General features: G+C 43.7%; 2 protein-coding genes across 3 annotated transcripts in view; one reads left to right on the top strand and one right to left on the bottom strand.

Moving 5' to 3' along the window:
* LOC126237173 (uncharacterized) overlaps positions 1–25,310 on the top strand; it is a 753,602-nt gene that overhangs the window by 182,514 nt on the left and 545,778 nt on the right. The gene's annotated exons all lie outside the window — the stretch shown is intronic.
* The window catches only part of LOC126235410 (uncharacterized), a 334,748-nt gene that overhangs the window by 216,086 nt on the left and 93,352 nt on the right, over positions 1–25,310 (bottom strand). Inside the window, exons 5-7 of the mRNA XM_049944132.1 lie at positions 17,701–17,828; positions 10,493–10,657; positions 1,872–2,130 (exon numbers count right to left, since the gene is read on the bottom strand). Coding sequence (XP_049800089.1) covers positions 1,872–2,130; positions 10,493–10,657; positions 17,701–17,828 — 552 coding nt within the window. The remainder of the gene's footprint in view (positions 1–1,871; positions 2,131–10,492; positions 10,658–17,700; positions 17,829–25,310) is intronic.

Below are 25,310 nucleotides of genomic sequence, written 5' to 3'. Positions count from 1 at the left end.
TTGGTTCCTTTTGAACTACAGTAGTTTATTTTTAAAAAAATCATGAGGGACTAAATATACTGTGCAGCAGTAGTCAGAATGCCCAACTGCTTAAACAGATGTCTGAAATATGATCATGAGTGAGCATTACAGTCTATTCTTACAGCTCGTTTTTGAGCAATAAAGACTTTCTTTCTTAAGAATGAGTTACTCCACAACATTTTTTCCATATGACATTACTGTATGAAAATACTCAAAATATGGGAATTTACTGACTTGTCTGTCCCCAAGGTTTGCAATGATTCTAACTGGAAATGTGGCTGAACTTAGTTGTTCTAGGGGTTCGAAAATGTGCTTTTTCCAATTTGAAATTTCATCCTCATGGACACCTAACAGTTTTAAAGTTTCCAATCTATTTATTATTTCCTTACCATGTATTACATAATTATATAATTGGTGTGGTATCTCTAGATGTGCAGAAATAGATATGTTTTGTCTTCTCACAATATAGGATGAGACCATTCACAGAAGATGAGTCAATGATATTTTGAAGGATCTTGTCTACAATTTATTCTGTTGCTGTATGTACACCTGGACGGATTACAACACTTGTGTCATCTGAAAAAAGAAGTAATTCGGTTTGTTGTATATTAGACTGAAGATCATTAGCATATATGAGGACAATAGTGGGCCAAGGAGTGAGTCTTGGGTAACCCAATACATAATTTCTCCCCAGTCAGACTAATGTCTCCAGACTACACTTGTCGGTTTACTAAATAAACCTTTCTATATTGCTTTGGTTAAATATAACATTATCCATTGGTTGACTAGATCAAAAATACCATAAAACATCAGTTTATCTAGGAAAATATTGTGATTTACACAGTCAAATGCCTTAGGTAGGACACAGAAAATACCAACCGGCACTATTCTGTTATTTTATGCTTGTAAAATTTGGTGAGTGAATATGTTAGTGGAAATCTCAGCAGAGTAGAGCAGAGCAACTTTTCTGAAATCCAAACTGTGGTTTGTTGAGGACATTACTGTTGCTCATGTGAGATACTATTCTAGAATATATCACCTTCTCAAACTTTTTCAAAAATGATGTCAGCATTGAAACAGGTCAGTAGTTATTGACATATCTCCTATCACCCTTCTTAAAGAGGGGTGTAACGACGGCATGTTTCAGTCTCTCTGGAAAAATGTATTGAGTTGGTCATACATTACATACTTCAGATAGGACAGGGCTTATTGCATGGGAACAAATCTTTCAGTACTGTTCTGGGAACAAAATCAAACCCACTGAATATGAAGGAATAATAATATATGAAATTTAAGGGTTCTCCACAGAATGGGTAAGGAAAGAAATATGTAAAAGACAGCAACAAGAAGAAGGTGCAGGATGATAGGACATATTGTAAGACATCTCAGAATATTTGTATTGGTGCTAGAGCGAATTGGTAAAAACTTTACAGAAGGGCGGTGATAGGAATATGCCAACCAACTAATTAAGGACATTGTTTGCCAGTGCTACTCTCAAATGGAAAGGTTTGTACAGCAGATTTAGAAGTGCCTGGTTCCATCAAACAAGTCAAATTTAAAATGTGGCTGGTTCCATCAAACAAGTCAAATGTAAAATGAAGAAATATTCTGTAGGATTAAGACTACAATAAAAACATCACCATGAGCTGACGGCCTCAGTTATTCATTAGTAATGATTATTGAACATTAACAGAATGTACAGTAGGAAATGCCTCCGCACAGTCTGTGGTTTCTTGTCAGCACTAGCACAGTGTAGCACAGTGCGCCCACATCGCTACGGCAGCGCAACAGGCTGCTGGACTAGCGATCTGTCAGCTGCGTGCAGTTAGGTGTATGTAGGGGAGGGTTACCTGCCGGAAAGCGCCGGCGCGAATGCCGTGGTCGCTGAGCAGCATGAGCACGGTGGACTGCAGTGCACCCGTGTCCCTCAGCCAGCGCAGAAAGCTGCTGAGCTCGCTATCCGCCAGCTGCGGACCGTTGAGCCGATCGTGCGTCACGGACGTGCTCCACCCCAGTGCCCAGTAGCGCCAGCCAGCAGAGCCCATCGCTTCCACGAACTTGCGAACGTACGTCAGCAACACGGACACCTGAAGCCGCTCACCAGCGCACCTGCAACAGGGCCAGGAAGTCTCGTCCATACAGCCTTTGTCTTTCTGTTTAATCATCTTTGAACACTTCTATTTCTTAACGTTGACCTCTGCTTACCTTCTATTTTACAGTTAATTAGGGGATGCAAAAAGGTTCACCTAAAAATTACTGTCCAGTCACAATGTGATCACCCGTCCAAAGCTTGAATAACCACCTTTTGCAGTGCTGACGAGTACGAGAGTTGCAGGAAGAGAGTCAGTTAAGTTTGGAAGGTACTAAAAGAGAAGGGGAGCCATGCTGACTCCAGTGTCATGACCAGCTGCGGTTGAGGATCCGTGGCGCGAACAGCCCAGTCGAGGTGGTATCATAGATTCTTGACTGAGTTTAAATCCGTGGAGTTTGGTTGTCAGGGGAGTGCAGCAAACTCACCGTGGTCATCTTGTAAGCATGCATGTGTACTGTGAGCTGTGTGAAATGTTGCATTGTCCTGCTGGTAGACGATATCGTGCTGAAGAAGAGCAGACTGCATGTACATCTACATACATACTCCGCAATCCACCATACGGTGTGTGGCGGAGGGTACCTCGTATCACAACTAGCATCTTCTCTCCCTGTTCCACTCCCAAACAGAACGAGGGAAAAATGACTGCCTATATGCCTCTCTACGAGCCATAATCTCTATTATCTTTATAGTCTTTCCGCGAAATGTAAACTGGCGGCAGTAAAATTGTTCTGCAGTCAGCCTCAAATGCTGGTTCTCTAAATTTCCTAAGTAGCAATTCACGAAAAGAACGCCTCCTTTCCTCTAGAGACTCCCACCCGAGTTCCTGAAGCATTTCCGTAACACTCGCGTGATGATCAAACCTACCAGTAACAAAAATCTAGCAGCCCGCCTCTGAATTGCTTCTATGTCCTCCCTCAATCCGACCTGATAGGGATCCCAAACGCTCGAGCAGTACTCTAGAATAGGTCGCATCAGCGTTCTATAAGCGGTCTCCTTTACAGATGAACCACATCTTCCCAAAATTCTACCAATGAACCGAAGACGACCGTCCGCCATCCCCACAACTGCCATTACATGCTTGTCCCACTTCATATCGCTCTGCAATGTTACGCCCAAATATTTAATCGACGTGACTGTGTCAAGCGCTACACTACTAATGGAGTATTGAAACATCACGGGATTTTTTTTCCTATTCATCTGCATTAATTTACATTTATCTATATTTAGAGTTAGCTGCCATTATTTACACAAATCACAAATTCTGTCCAAGTCATACTGTATCCTCCTACAGTCACTCAACGACGACACCTTCCCGTACACCACAGCATCATCAGCAAACAGCCGCACATTGGTATCCACTCTATCCAAAAGATCATTTATGTCGATAGAAAACAACAGCGGACCTACCACACTTCCCTGGGACACTCTAGATGATACCCTCACTTCCGATGAACACTCACCATCGAGGACAACGTACTGGGTTCTATTACGTAAGAAGTCTTCGAGCCACTTACATACTTGGGAACCAATCCCATATGCTCGTACCTTAGTTAGGAGTCTGCAGTGGGCACCGAGTCAAACGCTTTGAGGTGGACATGGACCCCAAGGATAGATGCATACTTGTGTTGATCAACCTTGGCTTCGAGAATGACGAGCTCACCCAGGGAATGGCCTCCATCCTGGATTGTTCCAACAATTGTTGCAGTGTGCTTGCTTTCAGACATTTCACGCAGTACAAGTGAGTGGCACCTGTCCGATGGAGCGTAAAATGTGATTCATCTGAATAAGCCAGCTGTTTCCACACAGCGGACGTCCGGTTGTGGTGCCGGTGTACAAACTCTAGCCTTTAAAGTTGATGAACAGCAGTCAGCTTGGGTGCATGAACCAGGCACTTACCGTGGAGACTCATACACAGCAACATTCACTGAACGGTTGAGGAGACACTGTTGGTAGTCTCTTGGTTCACACGGGAGGTCATTTGCTTAACAGTTGGACGTCTATTCACCCACACATACCTCTGCAGCCGCTGTTTACCCCTGTCATCTATGGACAGTACTGCACCACCGTTGATTCGGTGCTGGATTTGGATAGCGCCATTTTGCCATGCATGGTATACCTTAACCATGGCGTTACTGGAACAGTTTACAGACTTAGTCGTTTCGGAAGTGCTTCCTCCCTTCTCCGAAACCGTTTTGGACGTCGGATAAATCGCTCTGTTTCTGCATTATGACAACAACTGCACAGTTTTCCGGGTCCACCGAAAACACTTTATGTACCCTCCACTGCTAGTGCTGTTACCTGCGATTATTGCACAGTGACATCGAACACAGGCGATGGTCATATAATGCGACTGGGCAATGTGTATGTTCTGCTTGTTTCAAGATATAAGCTTGAGAAAACATTTTAAGTAAACTTTTATATATGTGCCAGTCGTGAGTTTGTAATGGTACTTGAATTACGCAACCATTACGGCACCTCACCTGAACCTCTCGAAACCAGTAATATTCTACTGTGTTTCTGCAAAGTAGTTGACATATTTCTGAGACAACATTCAGATTTGATTTCATTTGTGATACATCGATATGTTTATATTGCAATGATATTATTCTTATGTGTATTCTTTCTTTTGTCACTATGATCTTTGACGTACTTGTAACTCTGATTTTTAGGCGCGTAAGCGATTATTAGTTAGTTAGTTGTTAAGTTGTTAGAGAGTCGGACCTTGAGACGGTCAAGTCTTGGACGTCATGTTGGAAAGATGCATATAGTAGTTGGCTTATAAAATGTGAGGAAGATGTTTTCAAGTATGTTTTGTATTGTGAAGTGATGTTTTGTGTGTTACGTGATATTGCAATAAAATCAGTTAAAAGGAAGTGTAACTTGAATTCGGACTGCTGATTATTTTTTTTACAACACTGTTGTACTAACTTTGAAAGGTTTAATCTCCAAGAATGGTTTGTGAAGCGCATCTACAAAACTTTTGAATATAGCAGGATAACACCTAGGCCTCTTTGCGTCCGAGCTTGGAATCATAATCACCTAGATTTTCAACTATTGAGCCATGATAATACGAGACCAGCGTGGGAAACACAAAAAGATGAGTGCCTAGTTTTTTCATTATTACATGAAATGACTATTACTTGTGCTCTAATGACACCTGCCACATAATATGACTGATGTTGCCCGATAATGCAGTATTTAGTAGCGTGAGCAACACTACAATTTTTATTAAAATTTTGACCTTCGTTGTGGTAGGTTTGTTAAAAGTTGCCATTTCATGTTGTCGCTGGTAGGGGTCTCCCTTGTACAGTTAGCTTTCTCACCCCTCTTTCATTAACCAATGTATGTCAAGCCCAGTGTGAGAAGGCGTTTTACGTCCTTTGTGTCAGCTGCTGATATTCAGTTCCAGCTGTTTGACGTGATTTTCGCAGAGAATAAAGCAATGAATGACAGATGAACTTATCTCGCATTACACCATCGATTTCCAGTGAATGTCATCCTGACAGACTCTCAAAACTTGAGACGAATTTGACTGTCTGGATGTTTGTTGTGTGGCCAGTAAAGGGCACATTGAAGATGTGGAACGTAAATGAAAATTTTGACTCTGAAAGTAATAAATGCTATATCATTCTCTGGAGCTTTTAATATTGCAACCATTTGAAAACTGGGTCGATGTCTGTGAGTCAAATATACTACAAATTAGTTATTTACATGACTCTTTTTAATCAGGTAACGATAAACTTAAAATTTTGCTATTAAATCGTTTCGTCTAATGACATTAAAGTAATGCAAGTCTTGCTCGTGTAAAACTAAAAATCTGGGAAACTTTTGTACAATTATTCAAGACATAAGCAAGCCTGTGAATCTCCTGCACACATCACTAAGAATGTTTGAGCAATAAATATGATAGACCAGTTCCCTTCATGTGGGCAGGCTACAACAACCTCTTTCAAATGAGAGAAGAGTTTTATAAAGAGACACTTCTCCAAATTTATTTTCCACGTCTGTCTTACACAACATACATTCGATCTTTAGCATCATTTCCAGCTTTGGTATTTGCTTTCAGTAGGACTTCCTTTGTGCGCAGGTCTCGGTTTTGTGCACATTAGCAAGTGCTAGGGCTCCGTTTTTCTCCACAGCTAGATTCTCACCTTCACCTAGTCGTTGCCATTGTTGTAAGTTCACATTGTTCCTCACTTTAAGACAGCAGTGAGTCATTTCAGAGAATTACATAAAGAAAGAGACATGTTGTGCTCGGCTGGTAATCTGCCTTTTAATAGCATGACTGATTGATGATCCAGTGCCCTCCATTTCTTCAGCAATTTTGCTTTTTGGTTTTGTTTCAGTGGTGGTGGTGATGGTGTTGTTTCTAAAAATCTGTGGCGTAAATGAAGCATCAGTCTATGGTAACAGAGGCTACCCAGGATGTGACATTCATTTTATTGTGTCTCCGCGACAACTACCTCCTGTTATTAGGTGCTGCAATGCCGGCGAGAGGATGTAGTTGGTGGACTGTCATTGACTTGAGACATCTGTTTGAGACATGCCATTTGAATGAAGACCACGTGGACATGTTTTTTGTAGGGTGAGTAAAAATACTCAGCTATTGCCAGAAGACCACCTCGTGATGGTCCAAAATGAAATGAGTAGGCAAATGAAGAACCAAAGGCACATTGTCTCCCTTTTTTTATGATTCCATCCCACCTACAACTGTCAGTGTTTGTTTTAGTTTCTGTACTACGAAATGATTTAGGCCTTAGACTATTTTTACTTAAATTAAAGCAATAATAGGAAAGTTTGCAGGGTTGCGTTTATTTCGCAACAGAACAGCATAAACAGGTGATAGTAAAGTATAAACAAATAAAGAACGTAAGCAAATGAAACAGGCGTAATGGTAGACAAAAGTGTTATTCCTCTTTTTCCAACTTAACAGATTTGTGCACACATTCCGACAATTGACAATGTGCTCACTATCGCATGTGACAACCTATTGCAACACTACATGCCTAACAACGACGGTGCATGCTGTGTATGATGTCATCAATCTCATGTTGAAGCAACAACGCCAATTCTTCCTGCAGAGCTGCTCGCAAGTCTGCAAGAGTGGTTGGTGGATGCTGGCGTGATGCAAGCCGTCTCCGTAGTGCACCCCAGACGTGCTCTATCGGATTCAAATCGAAAGAGGGACCAGACCACGCCATGCATGCAGTATCTTCCGTTTCCAAGAAAACGTCAACCGCGCGTGCTCTATGAAGTCGAGCATTTTTGTCCATAAATACGAAGTCCGAACCCACAGCACCTCGCAACAACTGCATGTGAGTCCCAAGATCTCGTCAGGGTATCGGACAACAGTTACACCTTGTCCATTTACCCGTACAATTTCATGAATAGCGGTTCGAATGGTCAACATTGGTTCAAATGGCTCTGAGCACTATGGGACTTAACATCTATGGTCATCAGTCCCCTAGTACTTAGAACTACTTAAACCTAACTAACCTAAGGACATCACACAACACCCAGTCATCACGAGGCAGAGAAAGAATGGTCACCATTATCCCTGCACACACCATTAGGGACCCTCCTCTATATTGATCTCTTTCCATAAAGTTGGGGTCCCTAAATCGTGTTCCACATTCCCTCTAGATGCGAATCCGTCGAGGCTCACTCGACAGATCTAGTCAGGACTCATTTCTGAAAAGAATAACAGCCCACTGTTTGAACGTCCAGGCGGCACGCTGACGACTCCACTCCAGACATTCCCTTCCGTGAAGACGCATCAGAGGTACACATACAGCAAGTCTCCGACACTAAATACAGCCTTTGCCACGATACAGTACGTCAAGTGGATGCTGCGAGCCCAAATGCCAGTTGCCGTACAGTACTTAGGCGGTACCGTTGTGCCCTTACAGCCAAGTAACAGTCTTTCCTTTCCGATGTCACACGTGGTCGGCCCTGCCCTGGTTCTTGGGATACAGTTTCTGTCTGTATAAACTGTCGCTACATCCGAGAAACAACAGAACGATTGACGGTAAACCATCGGCCACATGAGTTTAAGACTGTCCTGCTTCTGATGACCATAGATGTTAAGTCCCATAGTGCTAAGAGCCATTTGAACTGTCCTGCTTCCGTTCTTCCTACGGCGCCCCAGCGCAGAGTGTCTCGTAGGCGTCTTGTCTGTGCCATACCGCACCTTCTGTGACTGTACACACGATTGTGGATGTGGGACTGCCCTACAAATACTATGTTTGATGGGTGCCCTGACGTCATCGCTGGCGCGGTTGTCTGTTGACCAGAATGCTGTCTTTCGTCCAGAACACGATCGTACGGACATCTGTTGACATTTGGCGTGACTCTATGGTGACTTAGACACGGGACGGTTTTTTGCTTTATTTTGGACACCAGTGTATACACTCCTGGAAATGGAAAAAAGAACACATTGACACCGGTGTGTCAGACCCACCATACTTGCTCCGGACACTGCGAGAGGGCTGTACAAGCAATGATCACACGCACGGCACAGCGGACACACCAGGAACCGCGGTGTTGGCCGTCGAATGGCGCTAGCTGCGCAGCATTTGTGCACCGCCGCCGTCAGTGTCAGCCAGTTTGCCGTGGCATACGGAGCTCGATCGCAGTCTTTAACACTGGTAGCATGCCGCGACAGCGTGGACGTGAACCGTATGTGCAGTTGACGGACTTTGAGCGAGGGCGTATAGTGGGCATGCGGGAGGCCGGGTGGACGTACCGCCGAATTGCTCAACACGTGGGGCGTGAGGTCTCCACAGTACATCGATGTTGTCGCCAGTGGTCGGCGGAAGGTGCACGTGCCCGTCGACCTGGGACCGGACCGCAGCGACGCACGGATGCACGCCAAGACCGTAGGATCCTACGCAGTGCCGTAGGGGACCGCACCGCCACTTCCCAGCAAATTAGGGACACTGTTGCTCCTGGGGTATCGGCGAGGACCATTCGCAACCGTCTCCATGAAGCTGGGCTACGGTCCCGCACACCGTTAGGCCGTCTTCCGCTCACGCCCCAACATCGTGCAGCCCGCCTCCAGTGGTGTCGCGACAGGCGTGAATGGAGGGACGAATGGAGACGTGTCGTCTTCAGCGATGAGAGTCGCTTCTGCCTTGGTGCCAATGATGGTCGTATGCGTGTTTGGCGCCGTGCAGGTGAGCGCCACAATCAGGACTGCATACGACCGAGGCACACAGGGCCAACACCCGGCATCATGGTGTGGGGAGCGATCTCCTACACTGGCCGTACACCACTGGTGATCGTCGAGGGGACACTGAATAGTGCACGGTACATCCAAACCGTCATCGAACCCATCGTTCTACCATTCCTAGACCGGCAAGGGAACTTGCTGTTCCAACAGGACAATGCACGTCCGCATGTATCCCGTGCCACCCAACGTGCTCTAGAAGGTGTAAGTCAACTACCCTGGCCAGCAAGATCTCCGGATCTGTCCCCCATTGAGCATGTTTGGGACTGGATGATGCGTCGTCTCACGCGGTCTGCACGTCCAGCACGAACGCTGGTCCAACTGAGGCGCCAGGTGGAAATGGCATGGCAAGCCGTTCCACAGGACTACATCCAGCATCTCTACGATCGTCTCCATGGGAGAATAGCAGCCTGCATTGCTGCGAAAGGTGGATATACACTGTACTAGTGCCGACATTGTGCATGCTGTTGCCTGTGTCTATGTGCCTGTGGTTCTGTCAGTGTGATCATGTGATGTATCTGACCCCAGGAATGTGTCAATAAAGTTTCCCCTTCCTGGGACAATGAATTCACGGTGTTCTTATTTCAATTTCCGGGAGTGTATTTGTTGAAAGTGTGGTCGCCAACTCCTGCGATGAAAAAGTTTTGCCATATTAGCCTCTTAGCTGCACTGCACAGAACACACATCTACATCCTTGTGCACATAGGTGTTTCTTACAAATGCACAGCTAGTACATTAATATGGCAGCATATCATATATATTACTAAATCTCGTAATCGCTCTCTGTGTACGAGCTGTGACAGAGCAATTTCAATTAAAAATGTAACATATGCGGTCAGGTGCAGAATGCTGTTGACATAAATTACGTACTTGTGTAAGAGGCCAGTATCACAATATTTACAATTCCTGGTCTCCATGTTGATATAGTCATTGAATGTTCTTATGAACAACACACACACACACACACACACAGACAGAGACAGAGAGAGAGAGAGAGAGAGAGAGAGAGAGAGGGGGGGGGGAGGGGGAGGGACAAAATTACAAGTTTATAGCCCTAGAAGACACCAAAGATTTTTAGTTACACAGTCGTGACACCTACACACTGGGGGTCCTACTGGGAATGGAAATGGTCCACAGGTAGAGTGTCTGACCTGCTCGTAGTCTCGGTGCCGGCGTGGCCCAATTCCTTGTCGACGGCGCGCATGTAGGGTCGAGGGTAGTAGTCCGTGGGAGGCTCAGAGAAGCCCGGCTTCTCGAAGTGGAACATGCCCAGGTACGGAGAGTCCTCGATGAACATCGTCCGGTGTCCTGCTGCGCTGCACGAAAAAAAGAGACACAGGTATTCATGAACTGGGAACAAAGCATCAAGAGAGTGACCTACGGGACACGTGGTATATGGCCTAGCTTATAATTCATCGATATTATCCAAATTGCTATTCATTGTACAATTACATCACACAGTACACAATAAAGTAGCTGTAGGACTGAACCTAAGTCCAAGCACAGTCGGTAACGCAAGCGGTGACCGTAACAGTAACAACAGATGAGGCAGACACGTTTGTAGCTCTGCACGCCAGGTCTAAGTCCGGTTTGAGAGGGGAAGGGGGGGGAGTTGCGGGGAGGGGGATGTTGAACATGTCACGTAGTCTGCACGGCAGCGCTACCAACATTGTCGTCTGTGTCGTTTCAGGATTGCTTTCTATCGATATAGCAACAACTAGTCTTGAAACCAGCGCGACTTCTACGGTCGCAGGTTCGAATCCTGCCTCGGGCGTGGATGTGTGTGATGTCCTTATGTTAGTTAGGTTTAAGTAGTTCTAAGTTCTAGGGGACTGATGACCTCAGATGTTAAGTCCCATAGTCCTTAGAGACATTTGAACTATTTTGAGTCTTGAAACTTCTTGGCAGATTAAAACTTTGTGCCAGACTGAGACTGGAACTCGGTACCTTTGCCTTTCATGCGCATGTACTCTATCAGCTGAGCTACCTAAGCACGACTTATGACCCGTTTTCACAGCTTTACTTCCGCCAGTACCTCGTCTGCTATCTTCCAAACTTCACAGAAGCTCTCCTGCGAAAGTTGCGGCACTTGCACTTATGCTAGAAAGTTTCATATCAGCATACGCTTCCCTGCAGAGTGAGAATTTCATTCGGGATACATCCTTCAGTCTGTGGCTAAGCCATGTCGCCGCAATACTTTCTTCCAGGAGTGCTTTCAAGGTTCGCAGGAGAGTTTCTGTACAGTTCGGAAGGCAGGGGACGAGGTACTGGCCGAAGTAAGGCTATGAGGCCGCGGCGTGAGTTGTGCATGGATAGCTCAGCCGCTAGAGCACTTGCCTGTGAAACGAAAAGGTCCGCCAGGAAGTTTCATATGAGCACACACTCCGCTGCAGCGTGGAAATTTCGATCTGGAAACGTGTCGTAAGTTAATTACCGAGGCCTTCTTTGCTCTGCAGCACACTGGATATTTTAATAGTAATTTTCCACCAAGTAATCGATTTCGAAGCCTTTTCATGGCTTCATCGTGAGTCGCTTAGGCACACTTGTCGAAATGAAATACAAACGCAAGTATATCTTGCTTCTTTATCGTAACTCAAATTTACTATGTCTTGTAACTGAAGTCCCTACAATCCACCGTCGTGGGAGCAGTATAACTGACCGTACCATATCTTTGTAGCCAAAATATTAAGGCCGGCATCAAATTTCTGGTGTCTTTCCACTTCCCACGAAGCGCTGCTGTGGGCTTAACGCCTGTTTAATGATTGTCAACCAGGTGTGCATATTTCTCCTTCGTTCCTGGGTCGGTAGTAGTAACATAGGCGTATCAAATAGGGCCCACTATTCGTAATTCTGAAAGTATGAGGGAGACCTGGAAGCTGTCAGCACTTAGTGAACACTCGACGGCGCTAGTGGCGCATTTCAGCTGTAATTCGTTTCGTTCCATTTTGTGTTGTTCCTTTTCAGCGCTAAGTTGGACTAGCTTCGGAGTGTGTGGCTTTCTGATACATCTGGAGTAATTTGTGGGTAATCATTATGTATTATATATGCCCCGGAAAGCTCGTTTATTCGTCTTTAAAAATGTGTAATTAAACTATTAGTGGTATGAAGGTACTGATAACTGAACGGGGGAAAGTAGGGGGGGGGGGTCTGATAAGTCCCGGGTGGGCCTTGTTTAATACATTTCTTGTAAGAAAAGAGTCATTAGTTTTCTTTACTGTGAATCAGATATTACTGTCCTCTCCGTTAACTAACTGACTCATGTGAGAGTTGGAACCTGTGAACACTTATTTGAGGGGGGGTTATTACGAAAACTAGAGTTGACGATTTTAATTTAAGTTCGTAAAAGAGAAAAGAAGCTTTCCCGAAAGGACCATGTTTTAGGTATGCGGTTATGTATAACGTGCAAGCAACATGTTCATGAAGAAAGTGTGAGTATATGTTTTTAAGATGTTGAACAGTTTAACTGGAATTTTCATATTTCCTTTTTTCATTTTTTTGGTTACTTAATTTTTTTTCTCTGTAAATGTCTACTTGTAATTATATTTCTTTGTTACAATAATGTAACAACATTTAATCTGATAGTGTCTTATTTTCTACTTCTATAATAATTTAAGAGCATGGGCCTTGTTAAGAACACACATTCGGCCTTATTTAGGATACATAGTGTTAACAAAGCCCACTAAGCGACTAACGCTTCATTACTTACATTTAAATTAGTGAAGTTATTAAACTCTCCTTTTTTAGCCTAACGGGGGAGTAAATTGAATTTCTAGTTCTGTAGATGGATTTCCCTAAATGTCCAAACCTTAAGTGGCCTTAATTGAACGCCTCCCTTATAAAGAAATTACGCAGTCATTGCTTCGTTTTAAAACACCGTAACCAAAACAGCGAGAAAGAAGAAGATAATGTATCAATATTCGTGCATGGAATAGGTGTTACAAAGGGGAAATGATTTTAGGTTAGATTTTAAACTTGCTCTGTTACGTCAGACATTTTACCCTCTAGTGTTGTGGTATGGACATTACTATTTTTCTCAAATTGTGATGGATTATTTATGACGAATTTCATTAGCTTACATACATATTGTAAAGGTGCTGTTAAAATGGCTAACTTCTTCAAGTTGCGCCTCTATGATGATCGCAGGTGAACATCACATATTATTTTTATTGTTCGCTTTTGTAAAATTAATACTTTCTTTCTAAAAATGGCGTTACCGCAGAAAATTATGCCCCAAGACATTATAGAGTGGAAATATACATAACATGTCAGGAGGCTGATTCATTTGTTTCCAAGACTAGCAGGTATAGGAGGAGCAAAAGTGGCTGAAGTTTGAGCAGCTCAGTGCCGGCTACTGTGACCGAGCGGTTCTATGCGCTACAGTCCGGAACCGCGCTGTTGCCGGGGTCGTGTTTGGATGTGTGTGATGTCCTTAGGTTAGTTAGGTTTAAGTAGTTCTAAGTGTAGGGGACTGATGACCTCAGATGTTAAGTCCCATAGTGCTTAGAGCCATTTGAACCATTTGAGCAGCTCAGTAACATACTTCTTCCACTTGGGAGTTTCTATCAATATTTACACCCAAAAGTTTGTAGCATTTTACCCCACTTACTGATTCCTGTTCATGCGCTACATCAACTGATGGTGTGGCTGCCTGATGCGCAGAATTGAATACAGTGTTTCTCAAAATTAATGGAGAATTCATTTGCAGGGAAACACTTAAAACTTTATTGAAAATCTTCACTAACGGCCTCTTCCATTGCTTTATTTCTAATATGATTTATTACAACAGTAATATCGTCAGCAGAATGTACCAGTTGTGTTTGTTGAACGTCCGTTAAGGCGGGACGTTGATGAAAAACACACATTATTTCAAAAATGCACCAAATCCACAGTTTTGGAGATATGACAATGAAATTTTGTACCGCGCTTTACATGAAAGTAACACATTTACATATAAAATCCTTTGATTATATATATTCAACTTTTTTTTTAAAAGAAATTTGAAGTTTTATTTTCAAAAAATAATGGATGTTCCTTTTTCTCAGAAAGTATTCAAGAGATTTCTACAAAAATTTGTCTGTTACATCTCTTTATATGTTGTAAGCTTCTCTCATGAGGTTTTTGGAACAGGTCTAATAGGAGAATTTTCATAATTTTTTAATTATAATTCCACAAGTACAATTTTAAATTCATGCAAAATTCCAAACTTGCAATCAGAATTTCAAAATTGCTCTTGAGACATCGGTTTTTAGGTTTACAGAAATATGTGTACAAAATTTCATAATTCTCGCATTCATAGAAACTGAGGTAAAGGTATATAAACTATTAAAAACAAAATTTTCAGGAAACGCAATTTAAAGTTCAACCTAACTTTTTTCCTTATGTCACTTCTTCAGAAGGCGCCACATTTGTGCTCTGGGTCGTCTTTCCCTTCAAGGCTTCTCTTTTGGTTTCTTGCTGTCTGTCTTCTTTGCTTTACCAGGTCTTCAATTGGCTTTTCAGCTGCAGAGACGCGCTGTAAATCTATTTTTCTCAGGAGTGAGCAAATTTACCTATCTTGAATCCCATTCTTTCTAATCCTTTCATCCCCCCGACGTTCCCACTATTAAATACAATAACTGCATCAAAAGTTGCAATTCTGATAACTGTAGCAGATGCAAAGGTGTTTCTAGGGCATCGTTTCCATATGAGTGAATTTAGAGAATCGTTTATAAGATACGGAACCGAATCAAAGATGATCTATTAAACCAAAAAGTATGTATCATGGCCTTCTAGATGTATCCCGCACACGTTTGGTTGAAAGTAATACACAGAACCGTTGTTCACTGAGCTGGTATTGAAGTGCTAATTCAAAACGTGGGCGTGGCAGGGAGGCTGCGTCATATTTATAATTTATTTTCAGGCACTTCGGATGCGATTTCAACATTGAAACTTTGGGAACTTATTGCCAATGATATAATTGCGTAGGCTTCCGCGGCCAGAGTCAGTCGACATAAAAGTTTTCTGGGTATAGTACCGCGTCATAATGTAAATACTACTGCTGCTGGAGAAAAACCAACGTTTCGGCCACGATTGCAGCGGCCTTCTTCTGGGTCTAATGGTGCGTTCTAGCTATGGAGTGTCCTTTATATTTTGTTGTTAGTGTTCACTGCGCATACCATTACGTCATAATTTTAAAAAGGTAGTTAGTTTCATTGGTCACTTAAGGAAGAAGGAGAGGGAACTTTATTTTAATAGGTTATTCCGGTGGAGGGAGAACGTGACCCCTGTTGTGTTATGTACCATGATTGGTGGCCACCGTCGAATGAGAAGTTTGCTGTTGTTTACCAACTGCTGGGCGTCGGCCGCGCGGCGGCAGTTACTCGCCCAGTAGTGCTCGTGCCTCGTGTTGACAGTGCGGCGGTCTGTTGGGCTCTGATTGCTGGCAGCCAAGATGGGGCAAGCCCGAGTCCATCCTCCCTGTTCATGTTGTTAGGGTGTTTAAATATTTCGATGGCCTCTCTGATTTTGCGTTTCGTCATAATTGGCTGCTTGGCCAACACACAGGCTTCGCTGAATTTTATTTCTTTTCCGCAAGACTGCCAAGACCACCAATCATGGTTCATAACACAGGAGCCAATAGACAACAGGGGTCACGTTCTCCCTCCACCGGAATAACCTATTAAAATAAAGTTCACTCTCCTTCTTCCTTAAGTGACCAATGAAACTAACTACCTTTTTTAAAATTATGACGTAATGGCATGCGCAGTGAACACTAACAACAAAATACAGGGTGATTCAAAAAGAATACCACAACTTTAAAAATGTGTATTTAATGAAAGAAACATAATATAACTTCTGTTATACATCTTTACAAAGAGTATTTAAAAAGGTTTTTTTTCACTCAAAAACAAGTTCATAGATGTTCAATATGGCCCCCTCCAGACACACGAGCAATATCAACCCGATACTCCAACTCGTTCCGCACTCTCTGTAGCATATCAGGCGTAACAGTTTGGATAGCTGCTGTTATTTCTCGTTTCAAATCATCAGTGGTGGCTGGGAGAGGTGGCCGAAACACCATATCCTTAACATACCCCCATAAGAAAAAATCGCAGGGAGTAAGATCAGGGCTTCTTGGAGGCCAGTGATGAAGTGCTCTGTCACGGGCTGCCTGGCGGCCGATCCATCGCCTCGGGTAGTTGACGTTCAGGTAGTTACGGACAGATAAGTGCCAATATGGTGGCGCTCCATCCTGCTGAAATATGAATTGTTGTGCTTCTTGTTCGAGCTGAGGGAACAGCTAATTCTCTAACATCTCCAGATACTGTAGTCCAGTTACAGTAGCACCTTCGAAGAAAAAGGGACCAGAAACGTTATTGGCTGAAATGGCACAGAAAACGTTCACCTTAGGCGAGTCACGTTCATACTGAGTTGTTTCCCGCGGATACTCAGTGCCCCATATACAGACATTGTGACGGTTGACTTTCCCGTTAGTGTGGAAAGTTGCTTCATCACTAAACACAATCTTTGAAACGAAAGATTCATCTGTTTCCATTTGAGCAAGGATAAAATCACAGAAATCGATTCTTTTAATCTTATCAGCTGCAGACAGTGCTTGAACCAATTGCAGACGATAAGGTTTCATAACTAACCTTTTTCGTAGGACTCTCCATACAGTTGATTGTGGAATTTGCAGCTCTCTGCTAGCTCTGCGAGTCGATTTTCCTGGGCTGCAAACAAATGCTTGCTGGATGCGTGCTACATTTTCTTCACTCGTTCTCGGCCGTCCAGAACTTTTCCCTTTGCACAAACACCCATTCTCTGTAAACTGTTTATACCAACGTTTAATACACCACCTATCAGGAGGTTTAACACCATACTTTGTTCGAAATGCACGCTGAACAACCGTCGTCGATTCACTTCTGCCGTACTCAGTAACACAAAAAGCTTTCTGTTGAGCGGTCGCCATCTTAGCATCAACTGACGCTGACGCCTAGTCAACAGCGCCTCAAGCGAACAAATGTACAACTAAATGAAACTTTATACCTCCCTTACTTCGCCGACAGATAGTGCTTAGCTCTGCCTTTTGTCGTTGCAGAGTTTTAAATTCCTAAAGTTGTGGTATTCTTTTTGAATCACCCTGTATAAAGGACACTGCATAGCTAGAACGCACCATTAGACCCAGAAGAAGGCCACTGCAATCGTGACCGAAACGTTGGTTTTTCTCCAGCAGCAGTAGTTTTTACATTATGACGCGGTACTATACCCAGAAAACTTTTATGTTATTGCCCATGAGTTGTACTAACAAATAAAAAATAAATCGAAAATTGACATTTTTTGTCAATTTCATCAACGTCCCCCCTTGAGGTCATTTACATACCTGTAGTTGTACCAGACCCAGGGGCAGGGGTTGAAGGCCGCCTTGCCGTCCCAGCAGGAGTCCCGCAGCTCACGCTCCGTGTGGCCACTGAGCGCCGCCAGCATGTTGGGGAACGTGTTGTCGCCAACCTGCAACATAGGCGAGGCGCTCAAACACTGCCAGCCACGGGTAGTCGGGCCAGGATGACACGCAGCTGACTGTCACGAGTCTCAGTTCTCAATCGCTGCTGATTCCTTTGCCATCTGAACACAAACTCCAGTACGACCACAGCATTCTGAGCAGGGTCTTGGCAGGAATGCAGCCACTGTACAGTTTGGCTAGTAGCGGTCTTCACGGGAAGGTACGGTCGCTAGAAGACCGGACTCCGGACGGCCAAATGGCCGTACGAGAGGGGACAACGTCGTGTGCGGCGTATGGCTCTGCCGTATCGTACTGCGTCTGCGCCAGCAATTCTAGCAGCAATTGGCACCACAGTAACACAAAGCATGGTTACAAATCGGTTACTTCAAGAACAGCTCCGAACCAGACGCCCTGTAGCGTGCATTGCACTGACCCCAAACCGCCACCGTTTGCGACTGGAGCGAGAGCTCGTTAGACGGCAAAGTTGAGGTTTCTTCATCTACATCCACCTCTACATTTATACTCCGCAAGCCACCCAACGGTGTGTGGCGGAGGGCACTTTACGTGCCACTGTCATTACCTCCCTTTCCTGTTCCAGTCGTGTATGGTTCGCGGGAAGAACGACTGCCGGAAAGCCTCCGTGCGAGCTGGAATCTCTAATTTTACATTTGTGATCTCCTCGGGAGGTACAAGTAGGGGGAAGCAATATATTCGATAACTCATCCAGAAATGCACCCTCTCGAAACCTGGACAGCAAGCTACACCGTGATGCAGAGCGCCTCTCTTGCAGAGTCTGCCACTCGAGTTTGCTAAGCATCTCCGTAACGCTATCACGCTCACCAAATGACCCTGTGACGAAACGCGCCGCTCTTCTTTGGATCTTCTCTATCTCCTCCGTCAACCCGACCTCATACAGGTCCCACACTGATGAGCAATACTCAAGTATAGGTCGAACTAGTGTTTTGTAAGCCACCTCCTTTGTTGATGGACTACATTTTCTAAGGACTCTCCCAATGAATCTCAACCTGGTACCCGCCTTACCAGCAATTAATTTTATATGATCATTCCACTTTAAATCGTTCCGCACGCATACTCGCAGATATTTTACAGAAGTAACTGCTACCAGTGTTTGTTCCACTATCATATAATCATACAATAAAGGACCCTTTTTTCTATGTATTCGCAGTACATTACATTTGTCTATGGTAGGGGTCAGTTGCCACGCCCTCACCAAGTGCCTATCCGCTGCAGATCTTCCTGCATTTCGCTACAATTTTCTAATGCTGCAACTTCTCTGTATACTACAGCATCATCCGCGAAAAGCCGCATGGAACTTCCGACGCTATCTACTAGGTCATTTATATATATTGTGAAAAGCAATGGTCCCATAATACTCCCCTGTGGCTCGCCAGAGGTTACTTTAACGTCTGTAGACGTCTCTCCATTGATAACAATATGCTATGTTCTGTTTGCTAAAAACTCTTCAATCCAGCCACACAGCTGGTCTGATATTCCGTAGGCTCTTACTTTGTTTATCAGGCGACAGTGTGAAACTGTATCGAACGCCTTCCGGAAGTCAAGGAAAATGGCATCTACCTGGGAGCCAGTATCTAATATTTTCTGGGTCTCATGAACAAATAAAGCGAGTTGGGTCTCACACGATTGCTGTTTCCGGAATCCATGTTGAAATGAAATGTCGTGTGACGAGGGCCTCCCGTCGGGTAGACCGTTCGCCTGGTGCAAGTCTTTCGATTTGACGCCACTTCGGCGACTTGCGCGTCGAGGAATCCATGTTGATTCCTACAGAGTAGATTCAGGGTTTCCAGAAACGATACGATACGCGAGCAAAAAACATGTTCTAAAATTCTACAACCGATCGACATCAGAGATATAGGTCTATAGTTTTGCGCATCTGCTCGACGACCCTTTTTGAAGACTGGGACTACCTGTGCTCTTTTCCAATCATTTGGAACCTTCCGTTCCTCTAGAGACTTGCGGTACACGGCTGTTAGAAGGGGGGCAAGTTCTTTCGCGTACTCTGTGTATAATCGAATTGGTATCCCGTCAGGTCCAGTGGACTTTCCTCTGTTGAGTGATTCCAGTTGCTTTTCTATTCCTTGGACACTTATTTCGATATCAGCCATTTTTTCGTTTGTGCGAGGATTTAGAGAGGTTTGTTGTGTTACTCTGACGAACGCCGCTTCCATCTCGATGGCAGCGATGGCCGTGTGTTGGTTAGGAAACCAGCTGAAGGGCTGCAACCAGCCTGTCTGCGCGCTAGACACACTGGACGTGCACCTGGCCTTGAGGCATGGAGCGTAATTTCGTATGACAGTAGGAGGATTTCGGTGGTTATCCCAAGCATCTTGGCTGCAAATCTGTATTTCAGTCTGGTGATTCGACCTGTTGTGCTGTTGTTGTTGTGGTCTTCAGTGCTGAGACTGGTTTGATGCTCTCCATGCTACTCTATCCTGTGCAAGCTTCTTCATCTCCCAGTACCTACTACAACCTACATCTTCTGCATGTTTAGTGTATTCATCTCTTGGTCTCCCTAGACGATTTTTACCCTCCACGCTGCCCTCCAGTACCAAATTGGTGATCCCTTGATGTCTCAGACTATGCCCTACCAACTGATCCCTTATTCTAGTCAAGTTGTGCCACAAATTTCTCTTCTCTCCACTTCTGTTCAATACCTCCTCATTAGTTATGTGATGTACCTATCTATCTTGAGCATTCTTCTGTAGCACCACATTTCGAAAGCGTCTGTTCTCTTCTTGTCTAAACTATTTATCGTCCACGTTTCACTTCCATACATGGCTACACTCCACACAAATTATTCCAGAAACGACTTCCTGACACTGAAATCTATACTCGATGTCAACAAATTTCTCTTCTTCAGAAAGTTTTCCTTGTCATTGCCAGTCTACATTTTGTATCCTCTCTACGTCGACCGCCGGTGTGGCCGTGCGGTTCTAGGGGGTTCAGTCTGGAACCGCGTGACCGTTACGATCGCAGGTTCGAATCCTGCCTCGGACATGGATGTGTGTGCTGTCCTTAGGTTAGTTAGGTTTAAGTAGTTCTAAGTTCTAGGGGGCTGATGACCACAGATGTTAAGTCCCATAGTGCTCAGAGCCATTTGAACCATTTTCTACTTCGACCATAATCAGTTATTTTGCTGCCCAAATAGCAAAACTCATTTACTACTTAAAGTGTCTCATTTCCTAATCTAATTCCCTCAGCATCACGCGATTTAATTCGACTACATTCCGTTATCCCCTTTTTGCTTTTGTTGATGTTCATCTTATATCTTCCTTTCAACACAGTGTTCATTCCGTTCAGCTGCTCTTCCAGGTCCTTTGCTGTCTCTAACAGAATTACAATGTCATCGGCGAATCTCAAAGTTTTTATTTCTTCCCTGTTGTGCTAATCTCATGAATTGCGTTCCGCGGGGTGTTGCTGGGCACTTATGGGAATTTTCGGACGACAACTCCAGCGTCATCCACAAATAGCATTACCGTCTTTGTATTGACCGACCATGTGCAATAAGAATGGAACTCCATCCCACAAACTGATATACGGTACCTGTACAACACAATGTATGCGCGTTTGCATAATTGCATTCAACACTGTCGTGGTTACATCAGCTATTAATGTACTAGTATTTCAGATTTGCAATTGCTTTTCTTGTGCTTACGTTAACCTGTGATGTTGCACCGTTAATCACTTGGATATACACTACTGGCCATTAAAATTGCTACACCACGAAGATGACGTGCTACAGACGCGAAATTTAACCGACAGGAAGAAGATGGTGTGATATGCAAATCATTAGCTTTTCAGAGCATTCACGCAAGGCTGGCGCCGGTGGCGACACCTACAACATGATGATATGAGGAAAGTTTCTAACCGATTTCTCACACACAAACCGCAGTTGACCGCCGGTGCCTGGTAAAACATTGTTGTGATGCCTCGTGTAAGTTGGAGAAATGTGTACCATCAAGTTTCCGACTTTGATGAAGGTCGGATTGCGGTTTATCGTATCGCGACATTGCTACTCGCGTCGGTCGAGATCCAATGACTGTTAGCAGAATATGGAATCAGAGGGTTCAGGAGGGTTATACGGAACGCCGTGCTGGACCCCAACGGCCTCGTATCACTAGCAATCGAGATGACAGGCATCTTATCCGCATGGCTGTAACGGATCGTGCAGCCACGTCTCGATCCCTGACTCAACAGATGGGGACGTTTGCAAGACAGCAACCATCTGCACGAACAGTTCGACGACGTTTGCAGCAGCATGGAATATCACCATGGCTGCGGTTACCCTTGACGCTGCATCACAGCCAGGAGCTCCTGCGATGGTGTACTCAACGACGAACCTGGGTGCACGAACGGCAAAACGTCATTTTTTCGGATGAATCCAGGTCCTGTTTACAGCATCATGATGGTCGCATCCGTGTTTGGCGACATCGCTGTGAACGCACATTGGAAGCGTGTATTCGTCATCGCCATACTGGCGTATCACCCGGCGTGATCGTATGGTGTGCCATTGTTTACACGTCTCGGTCACCTCTTGTTCTCATTGACGGCACTTTGAACAGTGGACGATAAATTTCAGATGTGTTACGACCCGTGGCTCTACCCTTCATTCGATCCCTGCGAAACCCTACATTTCAGCAGGATAATGCACGACCGCATGTTGCAGGTCCTGTACGGGCCTTTCTGGGTACAGAAAATGTTCGACTGCTGCCCTGGCCAGCACATTCACCAGATCTCTGGTCAATGGTGGCCGAGCAACTGGCTCGTCACAATATGCCATTCACTATTCTTGATGAACTGTGGTATCGTGTTGAAGCTGCATGGGCAGCTGTACTTGTACACGCCATCCAAGCTCTGTTTGACTCAATGCCCAAGTGTATCAAGGCTGTTATCACGGCCAGAGGTGGTTGTTCTGGGTACTGACTTCTCAGGATCTATGCACCCAAATTGCGTGAAAATGTAATCACATGTCAGTTCTAGTATAATATATTTCTTCAAAATGGTTCAAATGGCTCTGAGCACTATGGGACTCAACTGCTGAGGTTATTAGTCCCCTAGAACTTAGAACTAGTTAAACCTAACTAACCTAAAGACATCACAAACATCCATGCCCGAGGCAGGATTCGAACCTGCGACCGTAGCGGTCTTGCGGTTCCAGACTGCAGCGCCTTTAACCGCACGGCCACTTCGGCCGGCTAATATATTTCTTCAATGAATACCCGTTTATCATCTGCATTTCTTCTTGGTGTAGCAATTTTAATGGCCAGTAGTGTATTACGTAGAGAATTTTATTCCTGAAATTTCAGTTTACTCTACATTAATTATTTCTTGGTTCTGGAATTTCTTTTCCATCGGTGTATTTTCTGTTATTTTATAAAACGTTTCACAGCGTTATTCTGCGTCGAAGTTTATCTGAAATGTCTGTTCGGGGTTGAGTGTCACAAAAACTTAGAGAATGGTTGTCACACGTGGCAACCTACCACGGCACGTTGTTTTTAGATGTTTCTCTTTCTTGTTTCAGGTAAAGATGGTGATAAATCATGAAAAAGACAAACCGAGGAGCAGTTCCTCCATGCACCATGCTTGCTGCTGTTAGGAAGGTAAAAAACCAGTGATTACCAATTCGTAAAGTTACAGTTGATTATCAAATCAGTTATCAAACTTTAGCAAGACATTGTGAGAAAAGTCCCCAAGACGAAACTGACGATGGAAATGTAGTTTAGATTTTCACCACCGTTAGCTATTTCCAAAACAGGGAAACGTCTCTTTTGATGACGAAAGGGAACTAAAGAAATATTTTCTTCAACCTGCCGATGTTTACTACGGTTTCACACCAAAAGAAATTAACACTTTTTCATATGAACTTTGCGTGGCAAATTTTGTTAACTGCCGTAAGGCCCAGCGAAGTACGCAGTTATGATTTTGTAGTAGAACCTTTACCAAATGTTGGTGATGGGAAAAATACGAACTGAAACAACCCCCGAAAAAGAGATACAGCCGTTTTAGCTGACTCACTGTTTTTTAAAAAGAATTGATGAACTAGCAGAAAAAGTAAGTAAAAATAAATGAATTTCTAATTAAAACGCAACTAAAAACAATAATGCAAAAAAGGGAGAGAGAAACAATGGAACAGAAGAAAGAACGAAAAATCTCAGTGAATAAGAGGATGACGACTGCTTGTATTTAGTATCTTTTGAAACATTTTCTAACAGTAAAGCTAAGGAAAAATTGATCCAGTGTGCAGAATGTAGGAAGTCAGCTCATGATTCATGTACACCTGCGATAAATAACTGTTAAACATGTAAAAATTGTGATGGTGTGCTCGAAAGTGACTAGGGTAATGTAGGACATTTTCTTAAATATTTACTTACATTTCTACTTTTGTGTCTAAATTGGTCTTAAATATGTATTAGTGCTTTATCACTATCATTGATTGTTTTTTCTGCTCCTAGGACACCTTTTTTAATAAACAATTTCCTTTCTCCGACAAAAATAACCTGTGACAACAATTCCAGTGTCTGAGACAACCAACCTGGTAACCAAACTGGAGTCATGGGAGAACGTCAAAAAAGTTAGTGCGACAGAACTTATTTTTTCTTAAAAACAAAATGCTGCTAAGCCCTCAAATTTATGGGAAAATATAGACAAGGGCACGCACAACGAAGCACACTAATGACAGAACTATAAGCAATACTTCTCCAAAATAGAAAAAAGTCGTAAATTGTAACAATCGGGCCAGGTCTCCCCTACCAACTCATACGAAAGCACCTGTTTGTGATCAGACAAGAACAAGCACAATACATCTATGGCTTCAGTTCGTTGGCGCAGCACATGCACTACTTTTACATGGGCCACAGGCTCTGGAAAACGAAAACCGATTTTCAGAGAATGATTTTTTGTTGCATCTTTTATTTGCTGCTATGTCAGAAACGATTCTGCTGGCTAGAGCCAGTGTCGATTTTCCTAGCGTCAGTGATCTGTCAAGAAGCTGTTCCGATTTCGACATTACGATGAAGTTGGGCTAATAGTAGGTTCATAATATTTTTAGTTATAACAAAGAGAAATACAGTTTTCTCATTGCTTTAAGTCTCTTCTTCAAGAGGAGGAGGAGGAGGAGAATAGTATTCAAGAAAAAGAAGTTTAAAAACATTATCCACGCCGATTAATGCGAGCGAAACTGTTTTATTTGACCTGTTCGATCACGAGCGTTAAGGAAAACGTGCGGAGTGATCACTGGTTGAATATTGTTGCACTCCAAACGTTTGGAGACTTTGAATGACATTAAAATTTGTCAATGAGGAAAATACACATTCCTAGTTCTGTGTACAGAATTAACGCATGTTTTATCGCAAGCTATTGATTGTGTACGACGGTCTTTCCACTAAAATCGAGAGCGACTGCAGCAGTTCATAAATGACCAGCTACGCAAGATAGAGGGTAATGAGATATGA

The sequence above is a fragment of the Schistocerca nitens genome, chromosome 2 (assembly GCF_023898315.1).
Source record: "Schistocerca nitens isolate TAMUIC-IGC-003100 chromosome 2, iqSchNite1.1, whole genome shotgun sequence".
Lineage (NCBI taxonomy): Eukaryota > Metazoa > Arthropoda > Insecta > Orthoptera > Acrididae > Schistocerca > Schistocerca nitens.
This window is presented reverse-complemented; position numbering and strand designations above follow the sequence as displayed.